General features: G+C 39.6%; 1 protein-coding gene across 1 annotated transcript in view; it reads right to left on the reverse strand.

The window, feature by feature from the left end:
• Window positions 1-1,005: 1,005 nt before the first annotated feature.
• Window positions 1,006-16,420, reverse strand: part of p4ha1b (prolyl 4-hydroxylase, alpha polypeptide I b) — a 91,711-nt gene continuing 76,296 nt past the window's right edge. The window contains exon 15 of the mRNA XM_078530972.1: window positions 1,006-2,722. Within this exon, the coding sequence (XP_078387098.1) occupies window positions 2,652-2,722 (71 nt within the window). The 3' untranslated portion in view covers window positions 1,006-2,651. The remainder of the gene's footprint in view (window positions 2,723-16,420) is intronic.

A 16,420-nucleotide genomic window follows, 5' to 3' on the forward strand; every position in this document is an offset into this window, starting at 1 on the left:
CACACATCTATCTTTTAGACAACACTCACTCGGCAACTTTTCTCACTTCAAAAAAACCCTCAACTGCATTTCAAGGGAAGGAGGGAGGGAGCGCAGGTAGGAAAATAACCTGTAAATGTATGGAGTCAAAATTCCAGTGACTCCTCTTCATTGACAGGAGAGATAGAGCAGGACCCAGGTGTGCTCAAAATCAGCAAGGAGCCTGGACTAAATTGATGGGACAGGGCAGTCTGCACAGTTGCAATAGTTTGTTGGCACCTGCAAGGTTTACTTCACTCATTTGATGGGTCTTTGTACAGTGGATCAATCCACAGCCACTGTACCATAAACCACTTGGGAACACCATACCAGGTCCATAGGGAGTTCGGGTAAAATACAGGAGGAAAAAAAAAGTCTTTTGTTTCCAAAAGGAGCCATTTGCTCGGACAAAAACGGGAACTGTCTACTCCTGGATTGGCGGCTACCTTCTCCTGGAGTATTTCTTGGTCCTTTCAAAGAGACAAGTCAAGACTCGTGGCAACTCTCAAACCTGCAGACTGCCACTTTCTTGATGTGAGCATTCGGGGAGAAATTTAGCGGCAGTTGGACAATCTGACCGTGGGCCCTCCTGCCCGTATAAGGTCGGAATCTGGAACCGTCTTTTCCTCACCTTGGGACTTCTCCTTGGCACCGACAGTTCTCCTGTTGCTGCACTGAGCGTCTAACCCAGGAGTAAAATCAAATGAGTTGGTTTTTTTTAAAAGTAAAAGGTGAAGAAATTGTGCTGATTTTAAACGGACTATTTCCTACTTTTAAAAGTTAACTGTGAGACATCAGCTTGTGTGCTGCTCCCTGTATGAATCCAGTTGCTTTCCCTCTCACATCCTGTCCACCTGGCAGGTTTGGCACCCACCTCACTTGGATCAAGCAGCTCTGGATTGTGTTTCATTCCTAAAGCAGCAGTTTATGTGGTGTGCTGAGCTGGACCCACGTCACCAAGGACAAAATAAGACAATAAAGAAAATGGTATTTTAAGAAAACCGAGATAAAGGCTGATTTTATTTTAAAATAAAAGATATATAAATACACATTTCTCCAATTGACAGTACAGAATAAACGCTTTTCCTTTGAAAAAGATTCACCTGGGAACTTGATTGTTGCATTTACGCTATTCCGTCATTCTATTCTTGCCCCCCCCACCCCCAACCAGTTCTTCTTAAACCTTTCACAGTTTAGAAGTTCTAATTTTCATTCTTCTTCACACTTGTTTATTTAAAAAGTTTACCCAGTGGCTGTTCCTTTTAAAACATGATTATCTGGGTAAACTAGGAAAGAGAGGAAGAGGAGCAACAATGCTTGTGAAATGTATATTTAAAAAAAAACACAGAAAAAAGATACATATCCAGTAACAAATCAGTATTTCTAGTAAGTACACAATGATCACATCTTTACTGAATGATTTCAAAGATGCTTAAAGCATAGGCACACTCATGCTGAGGACCCAACTGATTCTTGGTGTTGGAATAACAAATTGACATTGTCACACGACACAATTCACATGTTTCAATGGGTTATGCTGGAGGTGGTGGTGAACAGTTAGAAAGAGCAGCAATAAGTGACAATGAATCACATGGAGAGAGCAAATGTTAGCAGTGATGTAGCATTCTGTGCAAAACTGCATCAAGTCTTGCATTCTTGAGTATACCACACATATATCACTGGTATACTCAAACATATGGTGGAATGCAGTACAAGTACAGCCACCTTATTTAAATAAATAATTGCTCAGCTATCTCCCTAAGTGTGAAACTGAAAATCTCCGACATTACCTTTTCTTCAAAAAAAATACCCCTAAATCAATGATTCATTGGAGTGCTCAACAGTTTCTTGAAAAGCTTCAAGATTCAGATGATTTTCTTACATTTAACAAAAAGGAATTAGGTACTGCTAAATCCAACACTGGGGCTTTTCAGTGAACCGTGTGACTTCAGAGGCCCCATCTACATCATTGTATGTACACTAATCTAGCAAACATAACTACAAAAACTCAAGTTTGGAAAACACTTGATTAACCAGGATACCTTGTGAAGCAAAAGCCCTGCTCCTTCAGTGAGTGATGCATTTCGTAAGAGCAGACCAAATTCTGAGAAGCAGTTTCAAATAGAATTATTCCTGAAAGCCACACGATGCCACAGGTGCCCAAAGAAAGCATACTCCCGAGGCATGGCTGCACAATCTTTGCTCTCAGCAATGATCTCATGCTTGCTGAGGGTGCAGCTTCACATTGGAATCTCAGGATTGTGAAATCACCCCTTAGAAATCAATTTGTTGAAAGGAGCCGAGTATCTTTAGCAAAATTATTTTTTTCCTCCAAGGACCAAGGAGAAATACAGTTTTAAGTGGAAGGTTTAATGAATGCAAGAAACATTTCCAGTCTTGTAACCGGCCTGGCCTGCTTGAATCAAACCTGTCAACGGAAAGGGTTATAAAACATGAACCTTTCTGCTCAGGTTTTCGTTATGGTGGTGAACAGAAAGGTCTTCAAGTCGGGCTAACTCTTGGCGGGGTGGTGGGGCAAAAACAGTGAACAATGTTGAGTCTAAACAGTAACTGAGCTGTAGTGTAAGTGGTGTGGACACGGGGAGGATAATTCACATACACTGTAGGGCATATCAATCAAACTCCGACAAGTTACATCTTCTTCGGAATTCCTGCCCACGTTCATGGATCCATTTATTTGACACTGAAAAACAGCCAATTGGACACATGTCAGTAAACATACTGCCCATTTCCTCACTGCTCCAGCAAATCAGACCCACCCTCATGGGACAAATTACCTCTGTTCATCCCATCATTATAGGCTCTATTAAAAATCTACAAACAAGTAGCGATATGTGTAGATAACTCTAAAACAGCCTTTATAAATAAAGGTTTAGTGTGTGGCCCAATAATTCATGTAGTGAGGCCCCTTTTTAAAAAAAAAACACAAAGCAGAAAGTTCAAAACCCAAAATGCAGTTTTGTTAAACTTATTCAATGAGGGCTCACTTGTCATTTTGTAAAAAAAATTATTCATTCATGAGATGTAGGCAAGGCCAGCATTTATTTCCCATCCCCAGACAACTTAGTGGTTTGCTATCTAGCTGCAGCCACTGATATGATGTTTCTGTTGCCTGATAGTTCATTCACACATGATGCAATTTAAAAAAAACACATGTAAACAATAATTCCATTAAACATTTGATAATCTAATCCTTCTTTTTAGCTTTTCATCCATGAACATATGGGAGACAAGTACGAACAGAATACTCAGTTGGGAAATATGAAATACAGAATTTGACTTGAGGAGATGTTTCATAATTACCTCATGAACAAGTCACTGAATTGTTCTCACTCTTAAAGGCTGCAATTTATATAAGGAAGGTGACAGAGGAATGGTTATACACCTAGGGTGTATTTTTGCCTCATGTTAATCTTAGAAACCACAAAACTATTCAAAAAATGTGAATTTGCTTTCATTTATTTGAAGAATTTTATCTTAGTGGTAAGTCGTCTGAGTACATTTTCACTTACACACTGTACAGTGTATTCTAAAGGATACAACACTGGGTGAATCCTTTGCAGCATATTTTAAAAGGTGTTCACTCCAGGTGTACAGTAGCCCTTGACAGAGCTGCTACTATATTTGCCTATGGTTCATAATTCATGGCTGGTCCAGCTGTGGGATGTTGACAGGCTGGGCTGTTTTCCTATCTTCCAGGTGGTCGACAATACATTGACCTGGATTCTGGTTTGGGCGGTGGAGTCGGGGGGGGGGTTGTGGGGAAGCAAAGCAATCAACATTTGCAGACAACACAAAAACAGGGAGCATGACCTACTGTGACAAGGGTTGTAAGCAACTTGAAGAAGCCAAGTACAGGTTAATAGATTGGGCAGATAGATAGATGTCAGCTAAAATTGAATGCAGATAAATGCAAGGCGCTAAACTTTTGAAGGAAAAATAAGGAAATGTAAAACCATAAAAGAATTGGAAGAACAAGGACACTAGGGGTGGGGGCGGGGGGGTGCAGTTATTCAGACAGACACTTACAAGTTGCTAAAATTGATTTAAACGAAACATATGCAGCCCTTTATTTTATATATGGGGAATAGAGTATAAAAGTAACTGCTTAGGCCACAGTTAGAATACTGCTTCCAGTTTTGGAAGCCATACTTTAGTAAAGATATCAAATAGAATAAAAGAATATTTGTACTGTAGAAGGAGGCCATTTGGCCTGTCATGTCCATGCAGGCTCTCTGCAAGAGCAACTCAGCTAGTCCCACTCCCCTGTTTTCTCCCCTTAGCCCTGCAATATTTTCTGGTTGGAGAGAGTGTATAAGAGATTCACCACAGTGATAACTAAAACCTATCAGGATCGACAGGAGAAACTGGGACACCTCTTTACTAGAAGAGAAAAAGCTTAGTGGAGACCTATTCGCAATTAAAAGAGGCTCTGAAATGGCAAATAGGGATTAAGAAAAGATTCTACGGGTCACTGAGTGAGTGAATGGGTAAGAGTTTAAAATCGTCAGAATATAAGAGGGAGAGATTAGGAGAAATTGGCATTTTTACATTTCCCAACGTATCACAGGTGATTGTGGGGCCAAAATGGACCAACCGCAATGGTTCCAATGACCTATTTTTGTGACCCAGGAAATGTCAGGTTCCAGTATGCTCTCTGAGGCAGGGAGCTCACTGTTTTTTTGCTACTGTCCTGTGTACAAACAGCCAACAGCATACCATCGATATATAAAAAAATACATGGCCTTTAATCTTCTGTTTCTTCCTTCTGTTCAAAATGCCTGGCATGTACTTGAAAACTGGTTACAGTGTGATGACTGAAACCAGGAGCTCTGGGGAAACTGTAGGCACTGAACTTCAACTTGGCAGTCTATGATACAATATTCACGAGCTGCTGCTTCAGATTCAACCCCATTACTTCTACCTCCCTTTTTATTTCTCTTGACCCTGTTTCCTTCCCTTTTTGTCACAGTCAGCTCATTCAAAAACTCTTGTTGTCCATACCCTGATCCACTCGCTTATCATTCTTGTCCTTACTGACCTACATTGAGGTGCTGTGGGACCATGAGCGAAATTGTTTAAAATCCTCTATAACCTTGCATCTTCCTGGCTTGGTGACCACCCCTAGCCCTACCACACCCTGTTCCTCCAACTCCAACACTAACTTGTTCCTCTTGAGCTGCCTCCCTCCATTTGCCCCATGTTCTGGAATTTCTTTCCTAAGCCCCTTTAACTCTCTGCCCCTTTTTTTGGCTCAATGTCCTTGTCATGAAGAGATATTAATGTCTATAATGTTATTGGAAATTATTTTTAAACTGTAATTGTAGTAGGGTCTGTGTCTATTGTGTGTGTGTGTGTGTGTGTGTGTGTGTGTCTCTTAATTGGATTAAACCCAGCTAGTCTGGGTGCTTTGATGTATAGTAGTTTTGAGATGTTAATTAGATAAAAAGGAGGAAAAGGAAAAGAAAATTTGCATTTTTAAATAAACCATTCAAAAGAATGGGTGAAATCTTGCACCTAGCTGGGAGGTGCCAAGCAATGTGTTTATATTACTAATAAAATTGGTGGAATGAAAGGATTATTGTTAGGAGAGGTAAAATTAAAAAACCCAGTAATACAATGAAAATTTACATTCAAAGGGGAAGCGAGGCATAAACAGAAAGGAGTTTGTATGTATAAGGCAGAAGCATGTAAGGTTTAACCATGCTCTAAGCCTACAATTGTGCAAAGGAACCAAATTGCAAAGTTTTTGAATTCGTAAGGTCGAATGTGCTTTGCCTGATGTCTATTTAAAGTCTATGGGTTATTGTTGCCTTGGTGAAGATTTAACTGAGAGTGATTAATTTGGGGATTTGTTTAAAAGTTATGGTAGTAATTTTAGACGTGTATGTGTTTAATTTGTTAACTTAATAAATGTTTAATTTAGTTTTATATAAAAACCTCTTGAGGCTCGGTGGTCTTTTCCTGAATTCAGAGCTGCATCTCAAACATACCAATCGAAAATATAGGTTATGACAGTTGTTCAAGTTTCACTCTGAGAATTTAACAACTCAACCTTTACCAACTGCTGTGTCATAACAGTCCTGCTTTTTGTACAACACCTCCTTGAGATGCCTTTGATGTTTTTCTATGTTAAAGACACTACTTAAATGCAAGATTTTGTGATTCTAGAGAAAAAGACTGCTGGGGTATGTGGCCTTTGACAAAATAGTTGATAACAGTGTTATGCCATGTGTTTTAAAGGAAATGACTGTGGTGTAAAGTATGTGCAGTGTTTCACAGTCCCCTGTCGAGTTCCCACTATTACTTTTAAATATACAGTAAAACTTGGGAATTATTCAGAACGGCAGAATAACCTTTGATAATTATGCAGCATAATATATGTGGCTAACACTCAGCCCAGCTCCTCCAAAATTGATGTGAAGCATACTCACCCCATTTGTTTCCAACTAATACTGGACAAGCTGCATGCCGGGTGCTGTAATCACCTTCCCCACTGGGAAAAAGGTTGTACCAAAATACTGCCGAGCCCTGCAATATAAGCACCCAAAAGTGTCACAACATTAAAAGCAAATGAACTGACTAACATACACTGTGAGCACAACAATGGTCTAAAAGAATGACTACAGATTGTGCTGAATACACTTGTGAAGGGTAGCTGACGAATTCTTTAAACAATCTTGAAATCAAGATAGAATGAGCCCCACCTGGACTTCACACTCTTGCATTGTTTTGATAAAAATCACATCCAATTTTTGACTGAGTGAGCAAATTAAGCAGATTGGTCTGGATTTTGATTAGTTTTCCATGAAGAAAAGATCAGCAGTATCAGGACTGCAACAAAGCACAAATCATTTCTCGACACACTTGCAGCACCAGTGTCAGTTTAATGATCTGTGAAGATTGCCTTGCTCTTTTTAAATAACGAAGCAGGAATGACTAAGGGGGGAACGTCTCCACCACAAACAAACGGCATCAATTATATCTGGGCTCACACTTGCCTGCACTTCTGAGGGTGTGCACCATTAGTGGAGATTTGAGTTAGATGCCAAACTAAACCTCTGCCTGCTGCAGTGGATCACATGAATGTTAAAGATTCCATGGTGCCATTCAAAGAAGAGAGAGTTTCCCGGCATCTTTCTCAACAAATGTCACCATCAACAGCATGAACTGGCCATTCATTCCATTGTTGTCTGCAAAATGCCTCCATTTCCTGCTCCATTAATAGCCACTGCACTTCAGGTTGGTTCTTTATAGATAAATTCCTTTGGAAAGTTTGAGATGATTGAAGCCTCTAAATAAATGCAAGTCTTTCTTTTCTATTTATGTTTAAATACCCAGTGCACGCTTAAAAAACCAAAAAACACAAACTGGTAAAAAAGGGAATTATTTTAGTGCTAGAAGAGCAGTTCCAACTGACATCAAATGTGCTAATTAAAGGTCAGCCAAACATTGCATTGCAAGAACAGTTATGTATTCAAAGCTCCCTTGAATGTTCCTCATTCTCTCTCCATATTACTTCCTCTGATGTTGCCCCTTACTTAAGGGAGAACTAAATTTACTTTTGTATAGCATTTTTCACATCCTCAGGACAGTCCAAAGCCTATAAATTAAATACCAAGCCTGGTCACTATTGTGATGTAGGCAAATGCAACAACCAGTGTGTGCAAGCAAGGTTCCACAAACAGCAGTGAGATGAGTGACCAGATTATCTGTTTGTTGGGTGTTGGTTGGGGCACAACTGTTAACCAGGATTTTGGGAGACATCCCCTGGTCCTTCCTCTTCGAATAGGCTTTGCATTCACCAGACCAGGCAGGTGAGCACTGGTTAAGTATCTCAGCTGAAAGGCAATGCCTCTGATAATGCTGCACTCCTTCAGTGCTGCTTCCACTACGTGCCCAAGTTCTGACCTGGAATTTGAACTCTCAACCTGCTGACTCAAGAGATGAAAATGCCACCTCATGCTCTCCAACTCTTTGTACCTTGAATAAAGCATGATTTTCTTGGCTTAGTTCACACAATGCCACATCTTTGCCAATCATGATGTGATAATGAGTAGGGTTGAGAAGAAAGTTTAACTGGTTCACCAATGCTTCCCCCACACCAGCCCTCCAATGGCCTGGATAAGAATACAAGCTCATCATTTGGAAAAATACATTATAAATCTAAGCCCAAACACTCCGTTATCATCCTGCTATGTGCTCTGTTCCTTAATGCCATGGTCAGGTTATTTTTCAACATAGTTCCTTTCATCAGTGCTACAAGAATTGTAGTCCAAACCAGTACCTCTTTCACTGTGACAGTTTTCCTCTCTGAGCTTACTGTGATTTTAAAAAATTCTTTCATGGCATTTGGGTGTCACTGGGGAGGCCAGCATTTGTTGCCCATCTCTAATTGCCCTTGAGCCAAGTGGCTTGCCACACCATTCCAGACAGCAGTGGGTTGGAGTCACTTGTAGACTAGCATATTCCCTTCCCTAAAGGACATTAGTGGGCCAGATGGGTTTCTACAACAGTCGACAATGGTTCATGGTCACCATTAGAGACTACATTCCAGATTATTAATGAATTAAGATTGCATCAGTTCTTAATGTTTACAAAATGTTACAATATTATTGCTTCATTTTAGAAGCATCAGATATTAATTGGAGGGTCAAAAGGCCTCAATTTGTTTGCTATAGGTCCATTCAGAAATTTGCCTTTTGGAACCCGTTATAAAGGTTCCCTTTAATTATACAAATCCAAAATTCTACTCATCTCATTTGGATAACATTGAGTTAAACAGTCAAGGGTGGTGAAGGCAGGGCAGAAAACAAGACAGACCTCAAATGGTGCAACAGAATTAAGTGCAAGGAAGAGGAACAGTGTCCAAGTGATTGAGAACGTGCTCAGGAGAGAGTGTGGCTGTGTGCATGCAAGCATTGGATTGTGGAAGGAGAGATAGAAATCAAATCTAATACCTTCTGTGGCCACACTGCTGCTCCTACTTCAGGAAAGACTGTGGCTCCTCCGGCTGCTACATCACTCATCTAGCAGAATAAAATCAAAGTTAGAGCATAATGACTACAGAAAATATCTCCTGAACAGCACCAAATTCAATGAAAGATATTTAACAGATTGTATAATTAGCGTCAAGCCACAAATAAAATCTAATGAACAGCCAAAATGCTATCTCCATCTCAGATGTCTGATATTTCTTAAAGCATCAGGATCACTTGACGTGTCCTCTATGAAATAACAATATAATTACAGAATGAGGACTGAAATGTATCTGCCTGCTCTGGTCCCACTGTCCCATGCCCCCCAACCTCTAATCGCATTCATTAAGAAATGATACCCGACCATGGCTCTTTAGGCTGAAAGCCATATGTTGCACATATACCACGTTATCTATTTTCCTCCCTTACCCCCACTTTCACACTCAAAAAAAGAAACAAGCAAGGCATGATGCTTTGTACCTGGTTCTGCGTTTGATGAAGGGGCCTGTAACACTAGGTTTCAACTGCTACTCAAAATGAGCTTTATTGCCAAACACTGAATTTAAATTACCTGACCTTGCACAATTCACAGTAAATTTTGCCTGGAGGTCTTAGCAAGTTTACTTCTAAGAAGTTGAAAGGATACAAAATGTGTGTGTGCGTCTAATGTGTTACAGGTTACTGTGTGTCAAAGTGCACATTCTTGCTGCCTTAAAGTTATTAAATGCCATATGAAAAATACTAGTCATCTAACTACTAGGCTGGAGGCTAGATTAAAGCCTGCCTGACACTGATGGATGTCAAATTGGTGCGTCCTCTCTTCAATTCTAGAGTATGCTCCCCTGTTGTCTTGAAAGAAGAACGAAGTTGCATTTACATAGCTCCTTTCAAGTCCTCAGGATATGCCAAAGCACTTCACAGCAGTGAACTGCTGTAATGTAGATAAACATGGCAGTCAATATGCTCACAAGTTGATAAATTAGATGAACAATCAGCTAATCTGTTTTTCCCTATCTCCTGGGGTGGGTTGATAGGTAAATATTCGTCAGAACACCAAGAGAGCTCTTTCTGTTCTTCAAATAGCACCATGGAGTTTTTCACTATCCACCTAAACAAACTATGGCAAAAGTATAATAATTTTCATAATATTTTTCTGGTTCATTGTAAAGTAGGTTTATGGGTGTGAGTATAGTTGGGTCTGTCTGTGTGATTTAATTACATTTGGAGTCAGGTAGACTGCAAGCTAGAAATCATCAAAAGAAGCTAGGTGCAGAAAGGTGCTTGAAATGCTAATGACTAAACATGGATGCTGGCTTAGCATGTAAGGTGTGAAGGGAATTTGCAATTTTAGATAAATGAAAGGATTGTTTGGATTTCAAAGGGATCTTAGTCTGTTTACAACTAGCTAGATATGCAAGGCTAAGGAATTGAGTTTATTTTTCCCAAAGACAACAGTGGCAGAATGAAAGTTTTTATATTATGAGGAAAATACAGTTTCAAAGACATATGGAACAATAGAATTTACATATTAAAGAAACATATATAAAAGAGAATGAAAAGCCATGTGAGGAGAGGGCCATGTAAGATGAGGGGAATAGATAGAGTGGACAGGATAAAATTGTTTCCCTTGATGGAGAATTCTAGAACCAGGGGACATAGATTCAAGATAAGTGGCAGGTGTAGGGGGGACATGAGGAAGAATGTTTTTACGCAGAGGGTAGTGAGTGTCTGGAATTCGCTGCCCAAGTCGGTGGTAGAGGCAGAAACTCTAAACTCTTTTAAAAAGTACCTGGATCTGCACCTAAAGTGCTGTAAACTGCAGGGCTATGGGCCGGGTGCAGGAAGGTGGGATTAGAAAGGGCACCTGGATGTCCTCGGGCTAGCATGGACAAGATGGGCCTAATGGCCTCCTTCTATGCTGTAACTTTTCTATGGTTCTAAGGTCTAACAGGAGTGCGTGAAACAGCTTTCAAGAAGCTTCCAGCCATTTGTGCATAAGTCTGCTATGTAAAGTGGCTGAAGTTGGGGAAGCCATTTGGAATTCCACTGTCACATAGGTATTGTGTTAACTTGCTGGTTTTGTTTTAAATCTAAAATCTATTTTGAATTGTTGCCTTAAAGGGGGTGTATATTTAACTGGGGGTCAGGTCAATTAGGAATTTTAGGATTTGTCATAGTAGTAAGTAATTGTAGTTTATGTAAGTTCTTGAATTTTTTAAATTTTGTTAACAGATATTTTAATTTAATTTTACAATCTCTAAATGTTTTGGTGGACTCATTATTTCTGAATTCAATGCACACATCTTCTTGTAATAAATACAAATTACAAAACCGTTTTGATAGTGCAACCAAGTCTCCATCGTGGATTTGGTCCGCCTAGCACACATCATCTGCCACGTCATAACAAAATAGATGGGGCTTTGGTTTAACACCTCATGCAAGAGACAGAGCCAGCTACCACTGAGCGAAGCAGCAACAATCCCTGGCCAAGAGAGCAGTCATTTAACCTTTTAGGCACTTCTTAGGGGCACAGTGCAGAATTTAAGACTCTGCCTGTACTCTTTAGGAAATACATGTAGCCTCAACTGGTGCCAACAGTGGGCTCCCTAAGTTTACTCTGCCTTACCTCTACAATCCCTTCCGGCCCTACATCCCAACTCTCATATTCTTCCAACTCAGATCTAGCTATTAGCTGTGCAGCCCCTGCACTCTGGAATTCCCTTCATGTCCTTATCTCCTCGCGTGCCTCACTTATATTCATTTTCAAAAAGGCAATACTTCAGCTATACCTCTCATCAATTGCCCAACCCTCTTACCAAACTTTTGCTTGATGTTGAATCCCTTTTCCTTAAATCTATCTTGGGATAATAAGATGTCCTAGAAATGCATGCTGTAGAAAGTTAAGGATGCAATTTGTGTCCTCACACTGGAGCACTAACTCCCTGCATATCAAGAATTCCAGAGACCCATCCTAGGATCTTAAATGCAGTTTTGCACTTGAAGAAACTGGCAGCACTGTTGAAACATAAAAGCACCTACAGTGCAGTAGGATTCTGCTGAACTTCTGATCTCAGCAGTACCTCTGTGGGAAGGTGCAACCAGCACCAGGTGAGGTGGGTTGAGGGAGAAAAATAAAAGATTAAAATAAACGGTCAATCCTTTCCCACAGCTGGTTAAAATGCCAAAAACATTTTTTTAAATGCACAAACTGAACATACAACAGCTATTTTACAGGAAAACAAACCCTTGCTTGAAACACAGACAGCTTACTCACAATTTTCAATCCTGTGACTCCAAAATAACACACAAACTAGATCATAAGACCATAAGGCCATAAGACAAAGGAGCAGAAATTAGGCCATTCGGCCCATCGAGTCTGCTCCGCCATTCAATCGCTGAATTAATTGTTCTCGTTCAAATCAAGTGAGTATCAGAATGAATTTTACTTACGTAAAATAACCAGGTAGCAATCCTGTTCCCAGTCCCCAACTCTTTGAATGCATCAGGTTCATCTTTCTATTTAAAAAATAAGAACATTTCTGTTGATGCAATGTCAGTAACATCGGCCATGAAATTTTACTGTGCCAGTATTAATGATGACATTGCACTTATGTACAATTCCTTTCTCTGTTATTGTAACAGAAGCACCAACCCATAAATGCTTTGACAAACGGATTCGTCCCTCCAACATTAACAGCAGACAAAGCAATTCCATAAGCATAATTAGATGTTTGCACATTAATTTTTTTGCAGACCTCAATTTGTGGGTGATTGTGATTCTTCCCAGTAGCACATTACAGAGCAAGCCAAATCTAGCCATGTGTTACATCTGGTATGTTTCCAAGTAACAGTCAATACTAAATTAAAGCGAGGTTTGATTCTGCCTTTGTATCCTACCTGCCTCTAAGCACACTACATAGTTTCCAAATCTCCCCTAATGATGAGGATGCATTGTTTTTAACCTTATTATTTTTCCTTGCACACTTCTCATTCAAGTCAAGTCAACTGTGCACTTTCATTTCCCTTACGCTGAAACCTTCAAGACATGTCACAGGAGCTCCATTTCAATCCAAGAATGGGCATCTTCAACAATCACAATAGTTTATTGGCCTTACTGTCTAAAGTCACTATCTTGGAGACATGACAGAGAAGCGTCCCCTGACTGGAATACACAAGATTGCCATCAGGAGTCTCATGCCCACAACAGATAATCAGCAGAACAGAGAATGGGGGGCTATACAGAGCTTCAGCCTCTTACTGTTAGTACAGCTGGGGTGTAAAATACAAGCACTTACATGTTAATAGCCTCCTTCTGTGAAATATACCATCCACACTTTCAGCAAATGATACTTTCACTCTGCAATATGCAAATTCCATCTCAATTTCCTGCCTCTACTTTCTATTTCATATTCATTCGATTCAAAAAAATAAACTCAATTGCTCCATATAATTCTGAAATCTTCCTTCAAATATATTTAACGCACAAATTATCAACCCACATTCTTTTTCTGCATCACAAATAACACAAAAGGTCAATTAAATATTTTTTAAATGCTTGTTCTAGCTCAGAAATTGTACCAAACACTCAGAGTACAACTTTCTTCAATTCAATACAAATATTCTTCTCCACCATAACATGTTCACAGCTATTCAGTAGAATAGCTTAATATATTAAAAATAATATATTGTCACTCTTATCCTCTAAGGATATTGGGCTCAATAAATCTTCTACCTGAACATATCAGAACAGTACACCTAGTGCACCCTGACACATACTCTAGATGCCACATCTTGGCACATCTGCAGAACAAATCGGCAAAATGTCTGATCTGCAGCCTGAAATTTACACACATTTTTCGCAGAACAGGGATGGGAACTGAGCATGTGACTAATGTGCTCCTGTATTGTGTTGAAGTTTTAAGGGAGAACGTCCCAGTCATATACATCCAAAACAAAAAAAGACCTAAACGAGCAAGATCATAGGAACGATAGTGCAAGTGCCTGAATTCTAGCCAAGCTTTACTTTATCAATGTATTAATCACGTATGTGAGCATTGATACAGGATGGATTTATTGATCAATATAAAAGATCTATCACTGAGCCATGAAAAATATCTCATCAGAAATCGAAGCTTAATATAACTGTGAAGAACCTTTTAATAAACAGAGAAGTTTAGCAGATCGCAAGGGTCAAATACTGTATTTATCTCATTCTTTGGTCAGACTGCTTTGGGTTTTAATTGTCAAAGGTCTTCTTGACAAATTGCAGATTTTCTACACACATGTTTATCACTAAGGCAGTGGAGTGTCAATGATATACCTTCAGTACTGCTCTAGTCAGAGGTTTGATCTGCAGGGATTGATAATACACATCAAAATACTCTCATAAAACAAGAGTTATGTCAACTTTATGGCTAATACTAAATTTGAACTTCTAGACATTTCCACTTTACTGCAGCAAAAGAAAATCAACAATCTACACTCTTTCCCTTCCCCTAATTTCATGGAAAGATTCCTTCCCTAACTTACCAAAGAATTTTGCGCGTGCTGAATTTGTTTATATTGGTTCTTGGACTTTGTGATGGTAAAGCCATTACTCAGCATGCAGTGATTTAAAAAAATTATATATTGATCAATCAATGTGCTTTCCCCAAATGAGAATCCATGACGGAAATGAGGTGCTGCCTTATCATGCAACATTAGGGCTAGTCTATTCACGCAATCCCATTATACAAAGCAGAATGTTTTGGAATAGTTGTAACTTGCCCGAGCAAAGTCATGGTGGGGCTCATATTGCCCTCCCACGCCATAATTAGCCACCTGAAAAAAGAAACAGATGGAGGAAAAAAGAGAGCTGAAACAGCAATAACGCACTTACCCGTCCAAAGTCAAAATGAGGCTCGTACTGGCCCCCAACCCCATAATTGGCCACCTATAGCAGAATGAAAAGTCAGACAGAACTAGTCAAATGCTCAGCATTTCACAAGCACTGGTTTACTGTACAACGAAAAGGAAGTGTATTCACTGACCACATCAGCAATAATGACCTATGGTTTGGCCAACAGTGTTGTTCAAATTGAAATTGGGACTTTTATTTTGCATTGTATTTTAATTCCACTAATATTAGCAGGTTAAAAAACTGTACAAACATAATCCAAAAATGGCATTAAATGGAACAGAGGATATTACACATGCCCAGGGTTATATCATAGCAGCAACTGTGTCTTAGCTTGGCTTTCTCTTGTGTCAAAAAAAAAAATCAGTAATAGGATAAAAGACAAGCTTATTCCCTATTAAACGATCCCAAACAAACTGCAAAGAAGAACATTGAAGTCCTGTCAGAAGACGCTGAGCCAACCACAGTTTAAAACATTCACAATAGTAATGGATTTGGGCTTGAAGCAAAATAAATTCACAAGAGGAGTGCTCTTGCTTTCTCATGTTTGAAATTACTGTATAATCTTGTTTTCCCATTTATTTTAAACAGTTTAACACTGATTGGAAAATCTAATCCACATCATCAATGCACCAAAATCCTTACCTGTGTGTTGGCTGTCATTGACGAAATATATCCTCCTTCCATCCCTTCTCCTTTCAACCAGGGCATTGCTATCAGCTGTTGTCTTGCTCCTCCAGCCAGTGATATTTATATGGAAACTCACCCTGCAACTTCAGTCCTGGCTGCTGTTGCTAGTTTTAAATCTTCTTGTACCTACCTTGCTTGGCTGCCCCTAATTTTAAAACCATCAGCAGGAGCTGGGGCTAGGTGGGAGCACTGCTGTTTAAACATCACAGTGCTGGATGAGCAGGGCAGGAGAGAGCACCAACAGTTAGGAAGGTGCCACTTTTGGGTAATGATGTTAGCCCACCCTCTTTACAGAAGTAGTTCTGTTAGAACGGAAACCGGAGGGAGACATGTCCCATGTACAAGGCAACCCTTACCTTCAGGGATTAACAGAAAGCATTTGCACTCTCAGGGAATTAAATTAGAATCTAGTCTAGTAAAATAAGTGTTTCTTTCCCATTGATGGACTGAGGTTGTATAAAGAAGAATATTTACAATTTTTGTTACCACTTGTGAAAGCAAGCAAGCAATCCTAAATAAATGCTATGAGCATGGGATCAGATGTTTAGGTTTGTAAGGGGCTTTCATGAAAAATATAAATTTCTGTGGAATTCAGCTTAAGCCACTGTTAGTTTATAGATTGAAAGTCTTGGACTAGACTTTAGTTACTAAAACTAGGGACAAGTTTCCTCCACATTAGCAATATTGTACACTTAATGGAATGATTTCCTGTTTCCGGCAAAACCATAGTTTAAAAAAGACAGTAGAGACCTTGCCTCTTTGTTGATGTTGCTACTAACAAGAGTTTCCCTGTGGGAACACTGAGCCACATGCCATT

Source organism: Cetorhinus maximus, chromosome 27 (genome assembly GCF_964194155.1).
Source record: "Cetorhinus maximus chromosome 27, sCetMax3.hap1.1, whole genome shotgun sequence".
In the NCBI taxonomy this organism is placed as follows: Eukaryota; Metazoa; Chordata; class Chondrichthyes; order Lamniformes; family Cetorhinidae; genus Cetorhinus; species Cetorhinus maximus.